Genomic DNA, 22,705 nt, shown 5'->3' with positions numbered 1-22,705 from the left:
AAAGCAGCCAATGCACTATGGAAGTACATCTGATGTCAAATACCAGTCGCTGGCTACAAGCCGACCTAGCTCTGTGATGCCATACATTCCTCCCAGTTACATCGTGAACACAGTGTGGGAGACACAGAATTTGCCGCAGCACCATAATTGCCACTCCTCCTACTGCCACGGCAGTAAGGAGATCGAACATTACCAGGAAACGACTGCTCAGAACCGCAGCCTTGAGTTTACCATCTTGACGGCTTTGTGCAAGGATGGCAAATTTACTATTGAGAAGGACCGCTACGTGCAGCTGCCCCAGCTGGTGGAACCTACCCCGACGACAAGTTTGGTATCCAGAAATGCTTCTTCAATGGCTTTGGAAACAGAGGAAGAATGAATACTTCCTGTTCCTATGTTCTGCTCAACACAGCAAGCTAATGCTGTCTTCAAACTAAGAGCCAGATGGTCTTGTTGCTGAGGGCATAAACACGGCGCCTCAAACATGGAAGATTGGCTGTGGCGTTAAAACGTTTCCAGGAGGAGATGCTATGGTGCGGTCATTACCAATACTACTATTGAACAGCCAGCAGGTCGAACGTCCTGTACAGCGGCTCTACCTCCTGTAGGTGCACACATGCAACGCAGCTGTGGGAATGCAATGAAAACTGAGGAAGACGAAGAGGTTGAGAACACATGGGGCGAGGTCTCATGCCAGCGCCAACTTAGCAGTGTGATCAATGAACCGCATCTGACGGACGTCAGTCTCTGTCTTCAACAGATATGGAGGAATTGTCATGTACATATTAAAGGCAGAGGTAATTAGTGAGAATTCCTCTGTCAGCGTAAGGTCTGCACAGCTTTCACACTCATTAACTTGACAGCAGCAGAGTCAGTTAATTTTTGTTTTGCTTAAGCTTTTTACTACAGGACTGATGGTGAGCAAACTTTGGCATGATTTATGTCGAACACAGTATGAATTCACAACATTGTATTACATAAATTACAACTTAGAACTTCTAGTCTGTAGCAAAGAAAGAAACCAGCATTTGACATTTTGCTCAGTTGCTGCTTCTTTAGAAGCAGGTGAGGACATTGGTGCTTCTGAACGATGAACAAGGACAGCTTGTGCTGAACCATACATCACTCTTTCTAGTACATCTTCACATGACGCGTAGTCTTGCACTTGCTAAGGGCAGACAAAGAAATCAAAAGCACGCACATTGTGCCCCATGAAAAATTTTCACAACTCGAAGAGCGTTGTACTCTACTTGGCTAAGCATCAAACGTGGGTTGAACCATGGCACGTAACAAAAGCAGATAATGCGTGCCATAAACAGCTGTGGTTACTGCTCACTGAGAAGGTGAGGGCATTCATTAGCGTCTGATCTGTGATGGTTACAATAAGTCATGCAGCTGAACTCATTGATATCCCTCATTGAAGAAAGTCTTTTCTGTTCTCTGTATTTATCTGATTTAATTAGTTTTAGTAACAAATTCACTTAACGGCCAAATTGTTGATACTGTTGATACCGCAGAGCCCCTGAAATAACTTCTCGGCCGTGGAACAAAACTGGCATGGCCATCTTCAGAAGTGCAAGCATCTCTGCTGAGGTGGCTGTAGTTGGCAGCACATACCCATCGTCTATTCCTATTCTCACAAACAGTGCAACTCATGAGTCGTAATAACCTGCAAGTAGGGTGCACTGATTGAAGAAGTACTAGTTAGTCGAAGAATGGTGCAAACCATTGAGCACTTGCTGTCACCTTATTTGTTTGAACCGTTTCATGCCGGACTGGTAACCTTTATTTTTCTCAGTTCAGGTTCAGTTAAGCCTCAGGCACGTTCTAAAAACATTGGTTCTGGTTCAGTTCTGCCAATTATTGCAGTTCGGGTATGCTTTTTGGTTCGGGTTCAGGTTCGGTTGAACACCCTGGTTAGCACACCTCGGGCATTGCACTGTCCCATTTTTCACACTTACAAATCAAGTCTCTTTCTGCAACTGTTCATTAAAGAGTTATGTGACTACTGCTGCCCTGTAACAACAGAGCTATAAGAGTATGATTAGTAGACAGTTTGAATTCCCCATGTTCAGACAATCCACCATTGCACCTACGCGTGTTCAAATGGAAAAGTTGTATATATTTGTGTGCATACCAGACTAATGAACTAGTTGCAAGTTAGCACTCATCCTGTTGTCTTTCTTGTCACCATACTTTTGGTCTGTAAGAATTTGCACCACTGAACTGACGTACTATCATTAACAATTGAAATATGAACAGCGGAGCGCGTGCCCTAAGCATAACCGATGGCCTGCCCTAAGTGCACGCTATTGGCCAGTCATCCTTATCCACATGCCCTATTATCCTACTGCAGTGGGTCGAGTGAGGAAAAAAGTATCAACCAATATAGTATAGGTGACATTATCACAGTAGGACGAATAGCCTCCCACTCTGCGTGAAAACCTTATGCATACACATGTGGACAAGGATGACTGGCCGATGGCATGCACTGAATTTTTAGTTATGCATCGGGCACGCGCTTTGTCGTTTGCTTTTCAATTGCCCCTGATAGTACCGATCCATGCATCATTTCCATGCCACATATGTCTTCCAAAAAATACACAGTTCAAATTAATAGCCCCATTACAATACCAGCTGTTGACACATTACATATGCACTCGACTTATTGAAGAGCTTTCTTTGAGAACCACTCTGCGTCACTCTTGCTGACCATGGTTGCCACCTGCTGCTGCTGTCTCGCTGAATAGCTCATACTCGGCTGTGGTACAGTGGCGCCATCTAGGAACGATGGCTCACACTACCTCGCCTGCAGCAGTGGAAGGTAGAGGGAGGAACCTGGCCTGCGTATGCGGGTTGCTGGCCGCTGGTGGAGTGGGCGGTGGGGCCGCGATGCAGAGAGCTGCGATGAAACAGTAGAGAGGGCACCAGAGGAGATGACCTCACATTGCGTGTGCATTGTGCTGCCTGGCAACAGCGTGGACGGTCGTATCTGCACCTCCAAGGGTAGGTCAGGTACCACAAACAAATGGTGCAGAAAGCCAGCTTGCCTCTTTTAACCCCTAAAATGGTGGTTGCTTTCAAAGGTGCATTACGTTACAGAGCTCCTCATTCAGGGCATCCTTGAGCCTGAGAAGGTGTGCATGAACACTGCCTCTTAAGCTTCGTTGCATATAGGTTCCAACTGGGCATGTTGGATCTGCCGCATTTTTAAAAATTTATTTACTCACTCTCAAGGTCGAAGCATTAGAGAGAGAAGTGGGAAAAAACGAAATGCATGTAATTATAACAGAAAGCATATTTGTTATTGACGGCTGTCTTGAACATGGTCACATCAGTGATTGAAGCGATGGAGGCAGGCAGTCAGTGCTAGTTTTTAAGATAAAAGAGTCGGTATATAAATTGGTGCAGCTGCAAGGCATACCAACTTTAAACATGAGGCCAATGCGGGCTGAAAAATATGTTGGTAGGTGGAAAAGAGAGTCTCAGAGAGTTGGGTTAAAATGGTATATTTTATTAAACAAGGAAAGACGCTATGTCCTTCAACGGAGTGATAGATTAGGCAGGCCAAGATTTTTTTCCTTTGGCTGACACTGGAAGTACAGCAATAGAGTAAAAAAAGAGAGAACAAAATGATTTTGTACGGCTTCAATATAAGTGAAATGACTTGCAGGTCCCATATTGACAACGTTCTGGTCACGGTAATCTCCGCATGGACACCAATCGCTTGTTTTCTTTGGTACCATATGAATAAGTGACAACCATACGCTACATGATGGACGAGCAATACCAATCTCCAGCATTTGTTCGGACTCATTTTGAGCTATGGTTAACTCCTCTAGTGCCAGGCGACAAGGTGATGCAACAAGGTGATGGCGGACCTTGAGTGTGGTGTGATGTTCAACGTTATGGCATAAAGGTTCAGCGTAGTCAGGTGAAGCAGAAAGGGATGAAAATTTGCTAAGTAATGGGGCATAAGCCTCTGGAACAGCATGCCGCATCGTGAACACAAGTGGTGCTATGGTGGAAATCTTGCCAGTTGTGGAACCTAGTATCTCTTTACCATGTCGACTAGGAGGCCTTAGTTTGCAAGAAAGTTGGCACCTACTATTGTGTGACTGATAGGAGACACCAGAAAAATCCACCTGAATGCCCTTCTAAGTCCAATATTAAGCTCGACAGACTTGCAGTAGTAGACATCGATTTTGCTGCCGTTCACGGCTTGCAGTTGCATGATTGGCCTACAGTTTCTGTCTATGCCACGGGCAGGCAGCACTCTCACTTCTGCTCCTGTCATGATGAGAAACTGCAGTCCGCTGATGGAGTCCTTAACGAAGAATAGGTGACAGGCAGATATGTGAGAGCCCCTCGTCACCGTTAGTGATTCCTGATGTCGTTTCCCGGCCAACCAGATGGTCGTGTGCAATGCCATGCAAACTGTTCAAAGCATCGGTGATACCAGCAAGGCGGCAATGATACTGAAGAGTGTCTAGCTGGAGAAGGATGGTGGGAGGGTCTGGGTGAATGATGTGGAGATAGCCCAACACGTCATCTGTCTCCAAGGTGTCTCGCTGAGGTGTCAGAACGAGAAGAAAGGGGGTTAACCGAGGGGCCCGATTTTTATTAATCATATCATGAGACGCCAACAAACAGAGATACCAAGGAAAACATAGGGGAAATTACTTGTATTTACTAACTGAATTAAAGAAATGATTAATGGCAATGAAAGTGTATGAAAAAACAACTTGCCGCAAGGGAGGAATGATCCCACGTCTTCACATTACGCGTGCTATGCTCTAACCTAAGGTGTCCGCGTCCCTTGTGGTGAGGCTGCTTGCCACAAGATCTATGAGCCGCTGAATGTCGGTGCGAATCTCGGCGATGTCATCTTGCTTTGGTGAGCTAGGTTACGGAGTGGAAAATGGGTTGGTGAGCAATGCCGCTGTAAGGGTGGAAAAAGTGTGCGCCTAGCAACTTGCAGCAGCTACGGATACTTGGGAATGCATTAATTCACATACCTTGTCAGAGAGGGTGGCCAGCACGGACTTGTTCGGCTCCGGTGCTGATGCCATAACAATCTGAACCGTGGGTGGTAGGCACTGGATAAACAGTTCCTTTAGTAGACTATTGTCGAAACATCAGACCCAAGTGCCAAGAAGTGCTTGCATCTGTTTCAGGAGTTGTGATGGATGGTGATCACCAAGCTCAGTTGATGATAAAGGACGCAGCTGCTTCCATTCGGAAATTGCCATGTGCTCAAGGATGGCTTTCTTCAGCGTGTTGTACGGTATCTGGCTTGGTGGCACAGTTAGAATGTTGCACACTTCAACAGCAAAGTCATTGGGCAGGGTGCCGAGTAGGTAGTCATACCTAGCTTACTGTGAAGTGACGTTAGAGACTTGAGAATGAGCCTCTACTTGAATAAACCAAATGTCCGGATGGTCAGGCCAGAACGGAGATAGTCGTACTACGTTTTAATTCATCAACGGGGTCGAAGACTCAGTTGAGTCAGAGCTTGGAAACGGCCTGGTGAAAACTTCTGGAACATTGTGTTCCATGGATCCATCACCACTGTGCCAGAGCAGGAGGAAGATGCTACCACCTTGAAATGCAGGAATCAACTACTTTATTTTTCCAACACCCAAACGCTCACTCTGCTCGTGCCTTCGGGTGATTTATTGTCATCGGTGCGTCGGCATATTGGCACTACAACAAGGTCAATGCGTTGGCTGCCAAGTGGTAGCAAGTGGTGATCTACTTAAGTATGAGCCTCTCCAGCGGGGTACATGCTGGAGTATGGCAAGGCCATAATCCATATTCAGCAATCTAACACCCACACACTTAAACACCAACACATGAAGCATGCCTGCACATGAACCAGAAGGATTGAAAAGTTCAACACTAATGACCTTGACCCAGGTGGCAAAGCCGCCATCCTTTTCCTCGCTTATTTTAGGAGCAAGGACACTGATGTTCTACAACCGAGCGATAGACTGGTGTTTTAATATTCCCCCATCAGCTTCCACAGAGCATCCAGCAGTCTTACCAAAACAAGCCTGCAAGGGATGCTGACCACGTGGTCAAAGTCTGACTCCAGGAAAGCCCTGTACTTCTGCAGCTCATCTAGGCACAAGCCACGGCCTCCCTGTGCCTCCGTGCATGGCACCTGGTCACATGGCTGCAAATGGCTGCCGTCTGGGAGCAGTCTCTCAAGTCGCAGAAGTTCAGCTGTGGGGCATGCCACAGGGCTCGGCACAGGAAAATCGGCTGAAAAGAAATGGACTGTTTTTATAAAACTATACGCAATTTCATACTTTGGAAGGCAATGCTGCGGAAGCTACATAAGTAATAGAATTCTCACTCTGCATGTTTCGCAGGGCAGTTATTTCTGATCTGTGATGCTTTGCATAGAATAACTCGTAGGTGGAGACTTTTCACTTTCCTGGGAAGGACTCAGGCTTAGTGAGCTTCTCCCATTCCCTTCTCTATCTCTCTTACACACATACAGTCGAACCCAGACATATCGAACCCACATATAACGAATTATTGTGTATATTGGACAGCTGTAAAATCCCCCTGAAAAGCCCATGCAAATGTATAGGGCTGGTGCACGCATATATACAACACCCATTCACCAGCACATTTGATATATTGAACGCGGCACCATGCCAAACACCTCAAAGTGCACTTCTTTATTTGCTTTGAGGTTTCATGCTGGCTGCTGACGAACTTCTGGAAGAATCCACAGACAATGGATGTATGACATGTTTTGTGAGCACTCCCTCTTCGCTGGAGTTATTCCAGCCAAAGTTACTGCTGAAAACTTTGTGAACGCCTATAACAATGCTCAAGCTGTAGCGAATCTCGAAGACAAAGACATTGTGGCAAGCATTGTGGAAACCCAGGTAGAAGGCTGTTCAAGTGGCGACAAAGATCATCCAAAAGAGACAGCAACATGCCCATGCACAGCTGCTGAACTGGCATTGGCATTTGACAGGATTCATCATGTCTGCAGCAATATGGAAGGCACAGGGCTTTTGTATCTCGACAGTCTTGACAAGATCGAGACATTTAACTTCACTTTGCAGAAGTAGCATAAACCAGGATGAGCAATTTTTTTGCACTTAAATAAAACGTGTTTGCTTTCTTTTCCGAGCTGCATGTAGCAACTTAGCGGCCCTTGGATGCACCAACCGGTAAGCCACCATTTGCCTCAGGGCCTATTATTTTATATATTGAATTACCTATATATCTAACTTCTTTGTGATCCCCCTCAGGTTCAATATATCTGGGTTCAACTTGTGGAGTTCTCACACCCATGCTCTTGGGACAAAGGAACGACAACACAGTAGTGCAAACAATCATAAGGGCATTTATTGCACCTTTCATAAATCAATGCCTGCCAGCCGAGTTGCTATCCACAAAACATGCCGATGGGTGCGCGACAAATCGCGGAAGTCCGACTCACCGCGACCGGATAACGAGCGAATATGTTCGCCCCATGCTGGATCCCAACGCCTGGTCGTTCGCGTGTGTGGTCACGCGAACGGTGGCGCGTTCGAAGGCGGCAACGCGAGACGGTCTCGCAGAAGCATGGATAGGCGCATGCGCGGGACGTCCGCCGCGCTTCCCGGTCCGCCGCCCAAGGAGGCCCCTTATCTTTCCCGCACCCCCAAGTAACCCTGTCGTGAGGCGGCGCTAGCAGCGCAACACTCGCGCCATCTCTCGCACTGCACCTCAACCACTCCGACCGCCACGGGCGTCAGGCCACGCGGCGACGTCGCACTGCAGAAGACAGGAGCCATGCGGAAAAACAAGATATCAAGGGATGCGTGAGAGTCACGCATCCCCACAAACTGTATATAGTTAGTTAGAAGAGGATGCACATACAAAAACAACTATTTTATGACATGCCAGCCAGGATGTGGCCTTCAAATTAAATTACATTAAATTACAAAATTGAATTAAATTCTGGCATTTGACACACCAAGACAAAAATCTGATTATGAGGCATGCCAACATGGGGGCTCCGGACTTATTTTGACCACCTGGGGATGTATATGTTGTGCACCAAATCACAGCCATACAAGCATTCACAGCATTAGCCGTTCTGGTTTCACTCGTCTAGTATTTTTTTTCTTTTTTTAATAGGCCATATTTGCCGCGTATTCTCAAGATACGATCTTAGAATAGCACACATGCCATTCAATAAGCTGAGAAATCAGCTTGTTAACGTAAAGGATCGGCTTGAAAGCAAGAATTACCCCGGTGTCATTTACAAGGTACCATGCGCAGACTGCAGCTGCGGTTACATCGGTGAAACCAGCAAATTTATGAGAAGAATAAAAGAGCACCAAAGGGACTTCTCCAACAAGAAAAAATGTCTCGAACGCCCTTGCCGAACATGCCAATAATCGCAGTCACCACATCGATTGGGAAAACGCTGCTATAATAGCTAAGGAAAAGAATTCAATGACGCGACTCTTGTTAGAGTCTTTATTTATTCAAACTACTGACAACAGTATCAACAGGACTGATGGAAACCTTCCTGCCAACTACACCCAATGCCTACGTCACATTTAGGCATAAAAACGACTTGCGGGTCTTGCCCGCTTTTAGTGTGATCAAGGAACCCGTACGGGTCCCGAAACATCTCTGTGTTATTTTCACCTTGACTTGGTCAGTAACCGCAATTTCTTCATCATCATGTTACCTGACCAGACGAACTTTCACTGAACTCTTGACTAAAAGAAGTTCATGGAAGCTATGCTTCACCATCCAGTCAATGTGGGGCTGCCTGCTTGAGTACGCATTGCCATCGTGCTTTCATACTGTGGGTATTTGAATACATAAACCCTAAAGGGGCCCTGAAGCACTTCTTGAGCGTAGTAAGAAAATGTTGCCAATCTGTAGATGGGGCTCCTGTGAACATGTGAGCCAAATATTACTGCACAGCATCAGCAGGCAATTCACGATCTCATGGCAAAAACAGTAGAAAATAATTTGCTCTCTCCTTCGCAATGTCGTCAACAACGTCACATGCAGGCAACCAGGCCTAACATGTACTGGTGGACTTCAGGATCATGAGAACATTCCCAGTAATACTATTATTGCTCATTCTGAGTTAAATAAATCATGTATATGTCTGCGATCTTGATCTCAAAAAGACCAAGAAAGTATTTCATCTTTGCACTTCTGGTCTACACACGACAGTTGCACATAGATGCGTCTGCTGCATGTGGCCTCAGAGATCACTCCAGCGTGCTGCAATGAGCCCTCTGGCTCTGAAAATTACATGCTCTGATTCGTCTCTGTTGGTCACGTGGCTCCAAAGAAGTCATACTAACATAGAATGTTGCAGTCTTTCTCTGAATCCAAGGCTGGGTCATGATTACAACAGTACAGCAGCTGTTGTGCCTGCAAAATGGGAAAAAATAAAAAGAGTAAGGAAACACATAAAAACAGCGGACTTTACGCATGCCTCAGACTAAGTCCTATCCAAACCTAGCCCTTTTCCATGCGATCACTCCAGAGGCTTTTAGCTCTAGTTGCCCTGATTGTGGGTCTGTTAGCAATCCTGCACACATGCTCTGGTGATGCCCCTCGTTACAGGGACCCAATCGCATCACGGAAGAATTGAGCTCTGCCATCCAAAGCTCAGAACTTTCATGGAAAACTTGGGCCGCCCAGAGAGCCCACGATGCGGCGGTTAGGCTCGGCCAACCAGTCCCCACGTGGGAGCGGCCCGCAGCTCTGCCCTAGGGCAAAGCTTCTCAGGACCTTGTAAATAAAGTTCTCTCTCTCTCTCTCTCTCTCTCTCTCTCTCTCTCTCTGTCCGTCCGTCCATCCGTCTGCTAACAGCTGGGGCTCTTCTTCTGGTTGAGAAGTTTGAGCAGCACGGTAAGCATGCCTGGTGCTACTTAACTTACCCACAGCATTTCACACATATGAATTACATACAATAAAAAACATAAGCATGAATGAGCCACTACTAGCACAATGACTATGCAAGCACCACCTCCTACACAAGCACCTACCTTCCAATACCTAAATGCAGAAACGCACCTTTGACTCTGACAAAGCAGAAAGAGACGCATACAGCAGCTTGACCCGACTCTTCACATCAACGTCTTCTGAAGAATCCATTAAATATGACAGGATTGTGCACAGGTCTGAAATGTGCAAACAGTAACAATGAACAAATAACACCAAGTTAAATGTCACAAAAACTGCATGATGCTTTCAACACGGCACTAACCTGAGCCGATTGCATGGTTTTTTTGGTGCAGCACAACACTGCAACAGAGATCAATTAGCCTATTTCCCAGCAACCATCCACGGTGAGCAGAGAGCCCTTGGTTTGTGACCAGCCTCTCAATGAAGTGGAACAGTTGCTGCAAGGCCAAAGTCTAGATCAGTAAGGGCTGGGCCAGTGCCAGGATGAAGACTCAGTGCCGTGAAATACCCTAGGAAGATAATTCTCATGAAGTCAAATTAGCCTTCCACCTGACACAGACAGATGTCAACAACAACAACAAAGAAAAAGAAAAGAAAAACAATTCAGTTTCCTAAACGTAATCCATGTGGTTGTGGAAAAATTCTTCCACTGTAGGGTTCCCTCACAGCAGACAAACTGTTTCTGTTCCTCCTTTCACTTAGTGTCGTGAAAACTAAGAATGACTCATGGTCCACAAAAGCAATGAAGAAGGCTTGCTCACCTTGACTATGAGCTGCCAAACAGCTGCCATGGCAAAGAATTTCCCTGACTGGATGCTAATGCTGAATGAAGATGTTGATTGTGGTACTACACTTTATGAAACAGACTGACTCAGGCTATCTTGTGACAGTTAGTGAGTGACAGAAGATTTAGAAATTTTTTCATTCATGACACACTAGGTGTGCAACAACAGTTATTTAAAATAAAGTGGACGAAGTGATTTTGTATCGCTTCTAGGACAGCATTCAGTGTGATGTTACTTGGGTTCCACACCAATGAGATATATTCCAAAATTGGTTGAATGTTAGAAATATACATAAGCTTCTGCACTGCTACTGGAGCAAGCTTAAAGTTTCTTCAACTTCAACTTTATTCATACTTCAGTATACACTAGAAACGTCCTCCTGGACTAAAAGCTGCCATAAGCAGCTTGACTGGACCCAAGAGGCGTTGTACATGGCAGCACAGGCAGCGCGAGACAGCATGTAGCTTGTTCATGATGTCCCACAGTCACAGGGCGTAGTTGGTGTTTGCCTGGATGTTTGCGTCTTTACTGTCAGCGAAAAACTCCCCTGGAAGGTGAAGTGTTGTTCCGTATACCAGTTCCACCAAGCAGCACCCCTTACATATACTATATTCTAAACTGTGCTTTGCTTTTGCAACAGTTGCATTTGCAGATTATTCTAACTCAAGTTACTACTAGTACTATACACTCCAAGATGTTTGCACGAAGGCACAACATCAAGTATAGAGTTACCAATGAAGTAATTTGAGCATGCTGTAGGTTGGCAAGACACATGCATGGCACTGCACTTTCACACATTCAATTCCATACACCCTGTTCAACACTAGGAAAGAATGTTAAGTCGATCGCCTTGGAAACAAGCAGTGCCATTAGCATTACAGTCGAACCCACTTCTAACGATGCCAGCTTTAACAGTATTCGTTGATATGTTTCCATTACGTACATTTTCCAGGCGCCAATGTTCAGAATCGAGAACACAAAAAGATGACCCAATAGAGTTGCATTCATTTTTTACCGGTTCATACATTCCCCGAAAACACGATTTTTTGGCACCAACGTTCAGTACATCGCCAAACTGCGAACAAATGATACGTTTTCCGGCTGCTAGACTCCATGTAGGTGTTAGAACACGTGTCTTGGCAGAGCAAGGCGAGTGAACATCACGCGTCTCGAACAACAACTGAACTTTTATTAGCTGCGGTCCTCTTGAAGATAACTAGGATTGTTCCATGCACATGCGCTTTTGACAGTACCCACAAAGCGCCTTTATGTGTCATAACAGTACTCCCCTCCAGTGAGTGTGCGAACAATGGGCGCACTCGTACGACATGCTGTGGTTCATGAGTTCATGCGCAACGGAGGTCCTGTACACCGTCCATTCCACGTGGACCTTTTGACGGCCTGTTGGGCCTTTCTTATCTGGTTTGCTGGGGGTCCTTGTGGTAATGGAGCTCGAGGTGCTGCATGTACTTTGCTGTTGCAGTCTATGTGTGTTGGTTTTACACGGTCAAGCGAAACCACGTTGTGACGGCCACCTCTGTCGATAGTAATGTGCTTGTCTCCACATTTCACCACCTTGAACAGCCTATCATACGGGGGTCGGAGTGGATGCTGTACGGCGTTGTGCCTCACAAATACGTGAGGGCAAAAGGAGAGATCACAGTGCACGTGAACAAACCGTGCTGCTGGCGGACGCAGAGGGACAGTGCGTAGCTTGCTCATGATGCATAACGTCCCACAGTCGTAGGGCATAGTTGGTGTTTGCCTAGATGTTCACGTCTTTACTGTCAGCGAAAAACTCCCCTGGAAGGCGAAGTGTTGTTCCGTATACCAGTTACACTGAGCAGCTCCCCATATCTGCTTTCAGAGCCGTCCTAATTCCCAAGAGAACAAAAGGCAGTGCCTCCACCCAACTGTGACTCGCATTTGCCGTCAGGCTAGTCTTCAGCTGCCGGTGGAACCTTTCCACCACACTGTTGCTGGTGGGATGGTAGGCAGTTGTTCTGATGCTGGAGGTTCCCAGGAGCCGTGTGATGTTCGCGAATAGGACAGATTCGAATTGAGTTCCGTGATCCATAGTCACTGTTGATGGTACTCCGAACCGAGCTACCCAGTGGTAGATAAAAGCACGGGCAACAGTATCAGCAGTCATGTCTGGAATGAGGAAGGACTCCGGCCACCGCGTGAAGCGATCGATGCAAGTTGCCAAATAGCTTTGCCCCAGACAAGCGGGCAATGGTCCCACAATGTCGACATGCACATGGGCAAATCGAGTGTCTGGCACAAGGAAGGATCGCAAGGGGTCACAGTATGTCGCTGCACTTTGGAGCGCTGGCATGCGAGGCACTCTCGTGTCCAGCGTCGGACATCCCGGTTTATTCCTGGCCACATGAACCTCACTGTGCACAGCTGTTGAGTGGCTCGAATCCCTGGATGCGACAGGCTGTGTAGCAAGTCATAAATGTTGCGGCGAAGATTCGTGGGCACGAACGGTCTGGCCCTGCCTGTGGACATGTCACAGCATACAGATGCTGTGGGTTCAGTCAATCACTGCAGCTTTCAGGCGGGGGTTGTAGATTTCAGTAGGTGATTCAACTCACTGTCACTATGTTGAGCCGTCGTTAGTGTTGTGAAGTCAACACCGCTCAGCAGACTGACGGCATTCAATGGGCTGCGCGAAAGGGCGTCTGCAACAGCATTGTCTGCCCCGCTGACATGGCTTATATCCGTCAAGAATTCTGCGATGTACGACATCTGGCGGAGCTCCTGTGCCACGTGTGCACCAGCATCTGAGTTTATAGCACGTAACGTGTAGGTCAGCGGCTTGTGGTCCGTGAGTACGAAGAATTCTCGCCCTTCTACATAGTAGTGGAAATGTCATATAGCAGCGTATATGGCCAGTAGTTCCCTACCAAAGGTGCTGTACCATTGTTCGGACGGGCTCAATTTTCTGGAGAAGAAGGAAATTGGTCGCCACATTCCGCTCAACTTCTGCTGCAATTCAGCTCCAATAGCTGCATCGGTGTTTACCATTACGCATTGAGGAACACTCAGCTGTGGGTGTGCGAGCAGAGCGCAATTTGCAAGAGCCTCCTTAATCTGCTGGAATGCTTGTATGGCTTGGTCATTCCACTGCATGGCACTTGCATTGGTTCCTGATGTTGCGAGTACACTGTGGAGAGGGTGAAGGATATTGGCGCATTTCGGGACAAACCTATGGTAGAAGTTTACGAGTCCCAGGAACTCTTGGAGCTGATGGAAGGCTTTTCGGCTGTGGAAACCGTCGTACTGCTTCAACCTTGCCCTGCTGTGGCTGTACTCCCGCGCTTGAAATGCTGTGAACCAAAAATGATAGCAACGGTACCCCAAGCATGCACTTTGCCATATTCATAACAATCCTGTGCTCTGTCAGTCACTGCAGCACGCAGCGTAGATGCCTCTCGTGCTATTTGGGAGTGCGGCTAGCAATCAGCAGGTCATCCAGGTATGCCTTGCAAAAGTCGAGGCCTCGTACAATGCCATCCATGAGTTGTTGAAAAGTTTGGCCTGCGTTCTATAAGCCGAAAGGCATCTGAAGAAATTCGAACATTCCAAATGGCATTGTTATTGCGGTCTTGGGAACATCCTTTGGTACTAGGGGTATCTGGTGATATGCTTTTACCAGATCTATTTTTGAGAGTATGTTAGCACCGTGCAGGCAGGAAGTCATGTCGTGAGCGAGCGGCACTGGGGGTCCGGTACGGTCACTCAGTTCAGTGCTCGATAGTCACCACAAGGGCGCCAATCGCCATCTGTTGATTTTGGGACCATGTGAAGAGGTGACACATATGGGCTCGACGAAGGACGTACACTATCCCGAGTTCCGTCATGTGGGCAAACACCTGCTGTACTAGCCACAGCTTCTCGGGTGAAAGGTGCCCTGGCCACGCAGGTAGGCCTGTGGTTTCGATGTGATGCAGAACCCTGTGCTTCACTACGGCAAATGCCTGTGGCTGTCATGTCAGCTCAGAGAACTCTTGTATTGTGGCAGTGAAGTGTGATTCTCCAGCTGGACTGAGCAAGGTCGGGCTGAGAGGAGGGTGCCAACACGGCTTGCCTTGTACCGCTGCACGACAAGCATGACACTGAAGCCGCTTGTTGCGGACATCGACCAACAGATCGAAGTATTGCACAAAGTCTGCGCCTAATATGGCGAACTTGACATCATTGGCTATGAGCACCCAGTTAAACGTTCTGCTGAAACCGAAGTTCAGCGTGAGCGAACGAGGTCCCATATGTTGATACCACCATATTATTGACAGCTTGCAGTGGTGATGCCTTAGGGTTCTTTCTTTCGGTTTGTGACGACGATATCACACTTACTTTGGTGCCTCTGTCGACTAATAAACGAACTCCGTTGCTGCGGTCGGTAAAAAAGAATACCGAGGGATGACTTGAAGGCAACATAAGAGCACTGGTTACCGTCAGTGCTTGCAGTGGCTGTTTCCCGAGTGCACGCAGGGTGGAACACAGTTACGTGCAGCATTTCTGAACTGCCGATGATACCAGTTTATATTCTGATGCTGAGGTTGTGATAGCAGCGTGTTTGGCTCACTCAACGTTTGCGCCCTCCTGCTTGTGCGCAAAGCTGATAGCGTCTCGGTGAGTCCTGAAATTTCTTGAAGTTCATCTCGAGACTGTTGTGCTTGCACAGCAGCCAGCGATGTGGGCGGGGTGATCGCTACCAGCCGGTCGGCAAGCTCGGCAACAGCAGGTAGATCTTTCTACTATGACGCAGCGACGATCATGCGGACACTTGAAGGTAGCTTTTGCAGAAAAAGTTTTCGCAGCAAAACTTGTCTAGAGTGTTTATTGTTTCGCCGAACAACTGTTGCATGTGCCACAAGAGCTGACTAGGAGTACGGTCGCCGAGGCCCGTGTTGTGAAGCAATTGCTGCAGTCACTGTGGTCCGGGTTCTTTCAGCTTCGCAAATGCATTTTTGGCAGGCGGTGCAAGCAAAAGATCCCTTATTTCCCTGGCTATGGCCGGTGGGAGACTGCTTACTACGTAGTGGTATTTTGTAAGGTCTCCTGTGATGCGTCGTGCTGCGAACTGCAATTCGACTTGTATGAACCAAAGGGCAAGGTCCGCAGTCCAAGAGGGGGGGGTGACTTATGGTCAACTGAAGAGACTGTTGGGGAGGCGTCTGTCGTGGATGTCGAGGTTATAGTGGCATTGGTGCACCAGCCCGATGCAGCGGCACGATTCCTCGATTCCGCATTAGCACGCGGTTCTCGGCAGAGCATGGCCAGTGACCATTACGCATCCCAAACAACAACTGAACTTTTATTATCTGCGATCCTCTCGAAGATAACTAGGATTGTTCCATGTGCATGCACTTTTGGCACTACCCCCAAAGTGCCATTGCGCATTTCCACATAAGCAAGAAAATGCATGAGGTGTGTGCGATCGAGAACAGTATCTGCTTGCCGCAACAGCTTCACCTAATACTTGCCTGCCTGTCTCACATCAAAACGCCGGCATGCACTCAGTTTCTCATTTCAGTACGTACCAGCAAATCTTCTCCGGGGTCGTAGCATGCAGCAGTCACAGCTATCACCGCAAATCCTATTGTGATAAGCATTTTTGCCTACCTGTTTTCAGAGTGCGTGGTGCCGTCGGAGACGTAGCGCACACTTTTAATAGGAGATAACTGAAATGCGATGTAGTTCCCTGGTGCAGACTGCGATCGTATACATTTTGCGGCCGCTAAATCCCATGTGAACAAGAAAAAGGAGCAAGGTGCGCGCGATCGAGAACAGCATATCCAGCCGTCTCACGTGAGAATGACGGTGCGCACAAAACGACAGCGCGTAGTTTCTTATTCCGGTACCAGCAAATCTCTGCCCAGGTCATCACAGGCCGCATTCACAGCTATCACCGCAGATCATATTGCGATAAGCATCTTTGCCCATCTGTTTCAGAGCGCGTAGTGCCGTCGGAAACGTAGCACACCCTTTTAATAGGCAATAACTGAAACGCGACGCCGTTCCCTGCTGCAGACTGCGATCATATACATTTTGCGGCCGCTAAATCCCATGTGAACAAGAAAAAGGCGCAAGGTGCGCGCAGTCGAGAACAGCACATCTAGCCGTCTCATGTGAGACCGACGGTGCGCACAAAACGACAGCTTGCAGTTTCTTATTCCGGTACCAGCAAATCTCCGCCCGGGTCGTCGAAGGCTGCATTCACAGCTATCACCGCAAATCCTATTGCGATAAGCATCTTTGCCTGTCTGTTTCAGAGTGCGTAGTGCCGTCGGAAGCGTAGCACACACGTTTAATAGGCGATAACTGACACGCGATGCAGTTCCCTGCTGCCGAGTGCGATCGTATACATTTTGCAGCCGCTAAATCCCATGTGAACAAGAAAAAGGAGCAAGGTGCGCGCGATCGAGAACAGTATATAACTGGGCGTCTCACGTGAAAACGACGGTGCGCACAAAACGACAGCATGCAGTTTCTTACTCCGGTACCAGCGAACCTCCGCCCAGATCGTCGCAGGCTGTATTCACAGCTATCACCGCCGATCCTATTGCAATAAGCATCTTCGCCCATCTGTTTCAGAGCGCGTGGTGCTGTCGGAAGCGTATGGATGGATGGATGGATATAACTTTCTTGTACGTCCGGCAAGGTTTGACACAACCCGGGCTGAGGTCGCCCGCGGGGGAATGTCAAGGCCCTGCCTCAATGCCGTCTCAGAGGCTTGCTGGAATGCCCACGTCTAGATTCCGAGGTCTGAGCCGTGCAGAGCGGTGGCCCACTTCGAAGACAGGGTCTCCGGAGCAACTGCCATCCTTCCTATAACTACATCGCACTCCCACAGCATGTGTTTCAGTGTTGCTGGTCCTTCCTGGCACAATTTGCACGTGTCGTCCTGATGCTTATCTGGGAAGATACGTTTCAGATGGAATTGATTAGGGAAGGTGTTCGTCTGGGGTTGTCTCCAGGCGACGGCCTGCCTCCTGTTCAATTTGGGACTTGGCAGTGGGTATATCCTCTGGCATTTAGATATGCACTGGTTATGTCACTGTATCTGGTGAGCCTGTCCCGTTCTGCGCGAGGAGTGTTCGCTATCGTGCGAGAGGCGTTGCCCTGTTTGGCGCGGCGGGTCATGCCTCGCGCCATCCGGAGCGCCGTCTCGTTTAGGTTCGGGAGCGCGTCGCCTTCTGTGGTGACGTGCTCAGGGAACCATGTGATCCTCGAGCAAGCGGTTTTGGATCTGCCCATTTTGGCCAGAATGGACAGGGCTTCCTTGGGAATTCTACCTTTGGCGTAATTCTTTACTGCCGTTTGCGAGGCGCTTAGTACGACTTCGCATTCCTGTTCTGTGAAGGCCAGCGCGATCGCTGCTTCCTCCGTTATTTCCGAGTGTTTGGTATATACGCTGCATGTGGTTCTGATTTTGTAGTTTGTGTCTATGATTATGGCAGTGTATTTTTGGCCGTTCAGATATTCGGCTGTGTCGACAAAGCACACGTTTCTCTCCCTGCCGAATGAATGGACCAGAGCCTCGGCTCTTGCCTTTCCTCTACCTCGGCTGTAATCAGGGCGCACGTTTCTTGGGATGTCTGCCACCGTAATGGTGTCTCTGATTTTGTTGGGGATTTGCATTTTCTGGCCGAGCTGGTTGTGGTACGTTATGTCGAGCATGTTCATAATGTACCTTCCCGTCATGGTGGTCGACAGGCATTCGAGCTGCGAGATGCGTTGTGCTTCGGCTATTTCTTCCAGGGTGTTGTATATGCCCTGCTGAGCCAGGAGCTCGGTGCTCGCCGATTCCGGGAGGCCCCAGGCTATCTCGCATGTTTTCCTTATGAGCATGTTGATCTTGTTCTTTACCACGACGTACCAGTTATGGTAGGCGGCTACATAGGCGATGTGGCTGACAACAAAGGAGTGGATGAGTCGAATGATGTTTTCTTCCTTCATGCCCGCGTGTCTATTGGTTATTCTCTTTATTAGTCTCGTGGCGCTGGTGACTTTGCCTTCGATCTTCCTCACAGTTTCGCCATTAGCTCTGTTAACCTCAATGATCATTCCGAGGATTTTGACCTTGTTTACTTTGGGGATTGTGTTTCCGTCTTGGGTATACAGGCCATTTTCCTCGTACTCCCGGGGTCTCGTGTAGCTTTTTGGTGGCATGCCCCTGCGCATAGGCCAGTAAAGGACGTGGGGAGCCCTTTTGGACCCCTGTCTCCTGCTCATGCGCGACTTGGGCCATTTGCCCACGCGATCGCTGGGGACACGCAGTTCCAAGCCTTATTTTGAATAGCGTACATTTCCCACTGCCGCTGGCGCCGGTGTGATGCTGCATAATCCTGCTGCTTGTGCGCGCAGCTCACGTTACGCCGTGCGCCACGCATAGGAACAATGCCTGACTGAGGAGCGGGCCCCTCCCACCCTCTCTTCGGCTTCTCTCTCCTTCAGCATCGGAGGTACGCGGGTGCTTTCGCCGAATAGATTGACTTTCGGTGCTCTTGGCTGTCGGATGTGCGGACCCACTTGGTCCTGCGCCCCTCTGAGCAAGGCGGCCCCCTTCTGTGTGGAAAACCTGCTCGGAAGAGCCAGTGTGGCGGAGCAGACTTCCAGGGAGCTTTCACCCGCAGTCTGCGACTGCCACCCTAGTGCCGTATTCCTGTATTGTACGTGCATTTTGTACATAACAAGGAACAAAGCCCCATTCGTTGGTACCACGGCTGGAATTGTCTCTACGCCTTGCCGGTGAATCAGCAAACCCGCCGCGGCACCCCTTTGCGTGCACTGTGGAGTAGGGACAAGCTACGTGTCTCCTTAGACCTTAGCTAGCCGGATTTGGGCACGTTAGCCCGAAGCCCCACAAGGAGTAGTTTGGACTTGCTCGAGGAGCATTTGAGGCCCGTTCCTTGGAGGTGCTCTTCGATTTTGTGAATGGCCGTTTGTTGTGCGTTCTCAATTTGACCGTCACTGCCGTGGTCCAACCAAATCGTTATATCATCTGCGTATATAGAGTGGTGGATTCCTTCGATTTCCCGTAGTTTGCTGGGGACACCCAGCATGACTAAGTTGAAAAGGAGCGGAGATATAACTGAGCCCCGGGGGGTACCTGCACTTCCCTGGGTTTGTTCTTCGGACTCGAGGTTGCCAACCGTCAGGGTGGCTTTGCGATCGTTCAAAAAGTCCCTCACGTGGTTGTAGGCCCTTTGCCCCCAGGTTCAGATTAGACACTTGTTTCAGGATCGGCTTGTGAGCGACATTGTCGAATGCTTTCTCCAGGTATAGTCCTAGGATGGCTCTGGTGTTTCTTGTCTTGACGTCAAGGATCTAGTTCTTCAGTTGCAACATGATGTCCTTCGTGGACAGGCGGGATCGGTAGCCTATCATGGTGTGGGGGTAGGCTTCCGTCTCTTCTATATGGCTGTTGATACGGTTCAAGAAGGCGTGTTCCAAGACCTTACCCACGCACGACGTGAGAGAGATTGGGCGTAGGTTCTCCAAGCTCAACAGCTTTCCGGGCTTGGGTATGAGGATAGCCTCTGACCTCTTCCACTGCTCCGGGATGCGGCCTTCTTTCCAGCACTTGTTCATATAGCCCGTGAGTTTGGTGACAGCTTTGTCGTCCAGGTTTTTGAGCATTTTATTGTTAACCCTGTCCGGTCCTGGGGCTGATTTGCCATTGAGTCCTTGGAGTGCCGTTCTGATTTCCGCCTCACTTAAGTCTTCATCTAACTTGGGACTAGGACTGCCAGTGTACCGGCCGTGCTCGACCGTCGGTCGTTGCGGGAGGTACTTGTCGCAGAGTTTCATGACGATTTGCTTCTCGCTCGCTGCCCCTTTCTCTTTGTGCAGAAGTCTCTGTATGTCAGCTCTTTGCTTGGATTTGCTTTGGGTTTTGCCCAGCAGGTGCCTCAGCAGTAGCCACGTACTTCCGTTGTGGAGTTTGCCATCCGTGGCATTGCAGACTTTGTCCCACTGTTGCTTGCTCAAGGTTTTGCAGTGCTCTTCGATTTGTTTGTTTAGTTCGGCTATCTTTTTCCTCAGCATTCGATTGAGCCGCTGGCCTTGCCATCGGGTTTGTATCGATTCCTTGGCTTCCAAGAGGTGGGTAAGACGACTACCCATCTTCTCCGTCAGGATTTCGGGAATGATGGCTTGCGTGGCTTCCCCGACATCCCTGGTCAGGCCCGCGATCCATGTGTCAATGTCACCGATCGGCTCGTCGTCTAGCCTGAAATCCCGGTGCTTGCGGGACTTGTCCCAGTCTGTCCATTTCAAGCTTTTGAACGAGGGGGTTCTCGCTCGGGAGATCGTGATTTCGATGATCCTGTGGTCGCTACCTAGGTTTTCTGGGGTGTTTCTCCAGGTAGCTGTCTCGATGTTTTTGATCATTGTTAAGTCCAGTGTGGTATCTCTTGCAACCGAATTGCCCATTCGCGTTGGGGCGCTGGAATCCGTGATGAGCGTGTATTCCAAGTCTTGGTTGTGGTGTGGCCGTGTCCCCAGGTATGGCACGGAGCGTTGAAGTCCCCACCCACTATTAGCAGGTTCAGGCTGGTGAGCTTGGCAGCATTTTTGAGCAGGGAGAGAAAACGCTTCCATTTTTTGGATGGGTTACTGTATATGTTCAGTATAAGGATGCTATTCTTTTGCGTTCTGTTAGGAATAATCTTTATCATTATATGCTCGGCCTGCGGGCCTTCAATCTCATGTTCTATGGGTACTAGGACCTTTCTGATTAGTGTGGCAATGCCCCTATCATTACGGAATTTAGGGACGAGGGCACGGTAGCCCGGGATGTTGGCTGACGTGCCCACGGCTTCTTGTAGCATTATTACATCAGGTTTGGGTTGCATGTTTTTTAAGCATTGTTGTAGGACCGGTTTTTTCCCGGCTAGATCTCTGCAGTTCCACTGCCAGACCAATAGCTCTTTATCGTGTCTGGCCATCCTGGAGTTTAAAATAAGGAGCTGTTGAGAAACTGGAGCGGTGCGTGTGGGGGGGAGGGCGGTTCCACCATGGAAGCGTCTGGGATTACGGGATTTATATTATTAGTTCCTGCATTTGGCTGTGGTGATTGCGACAGGGATGGTGCCACATCTCCTTGAGCTTGACCACCCTGGTTGTGAGGCCGGATATGGCGAAAGACAGATTGCTGATTACACTTTGTCGGTAAGCAAGGCTTTAATATTCGATCTTGCCTGTTCATCGCGGCTGTTGTATTGGCTTTGCACGGCTCGCTTTTTCGCAAGTGGGGTTGCTTTGTCCTGTTCATCACCATTGTTGCTCGGAGCACGAGTGCTGACGGGAGTGGGTCTAGGGGGTTGCGCGGGATGCGCGACCTTTCTCAGTTCACGTACCTCTTGGGTTTGCTGTTGTACTAGGCTACTGAGCATGGCGTTCTCATGTTTTATTTCTGCAATAAGCTCGTTGTCTATGTTATTTCAAAGCACAGCACACACTTTTATTAGGCAATAATTGAAACACGATGCAGTTCCCTACTGCAGACTGCGATCATATACATTTTGCAGCCGCTAGATCCCATGTGAACAAGAAAAATGTGCAAGAAGCACGCATTTGAGAGCAGTATATAACTGGCCATCTCACGTGAAAACGACGGTGCGCACAAAACAACAGCGCGCAGTTTCTTATTCCGGTACCCGCAAATCTCCGCCCAGGTCATCGCAGGCCGGATTCACAGCTATCGGCACCAAACCTATTGCGATAAGCATCTCCACCTATTTAGTGTACAGTGCGTGGTGCGTAGTGCCATAGGCTTCGGCGGCATACGGGGTCGCCCTGCAGCTCAATTTCATTTCGATTTCCCGTCACCTTCTTGAAACACCACGCAATAGGAAAACAACAAAACGGATCTCGAGCCACTACAGCACCACCAGCTCGATGCGTGTCGGCATCTCGTGCCGCAATGATCCGCGCGACGCTTCACA

At 48.6% G+C, this 22,705-nt stretch overlaps 1 protein-coding gene across 6 annotated transcripts in view; it reads right to left on the bottom strand.

Moving 5' to 3' along the window:
* LOC142566349 (AP-5 complex subunit beta-1-like) overlaps positions 1 to 22,705 on the bottom strand; it is a 217,896-nt gene that overhangs the window by 36,125 nt on the left and 159,066 nt on the right. For 5 of the 6 annotated variants that reach the window (XM_075677268.1, XM_075677269.1, XM_075677271.1 and 2 more), the window contains 4 exons: positions 10,259 to 10,394; positions 10,066 to 10,172; positions 9,348 to 9,417; positions 6,047 to 6,267 (listed from right to left, as the gene is read on the bottom strand). In XM_075677268.1, coding sequence (XP_075533383.1) covers positions 6,047 to 6,267; positions 9,348 to 9,417; positions 10,066 to 10,172; positions 10,259 to 10,394 — 534 coding nt within the window. Of the gene's footprint in view, positions 1 to 2,732; positions 2,903 to 6,046; positions 6,268 to 9,347; positions 9,418 to 10,065; positions 10,173 to 10,258; positions 10,395 to 22,705 lie in introns of those variants that run through there. The other variant, XM_075677273.1, reaches the window with a different exon arrangement.

This window comes from Dermacentor variabilis, unplaced genomic scaffold (genome assembly GCF_050947875.1).
Source record: "Dermacentor variabilis isolate Ectoservices unplaced genomic scaffold, ASM5094787v1 scaffold_12, whole genome shotgun sequence".
Classification (NCBI taxonomy): Eukaryota; Metazoa; Arthropoda; class Arachnida; order Ixodida; family Ixodidae; genus Dermacentor; species Dermacentor variabilis.
The sequence above is the reverse complement of the archived record's forward strand: the minus strand, read 5'-3'. Positions and strand labels throughout refer to the sequence as shown.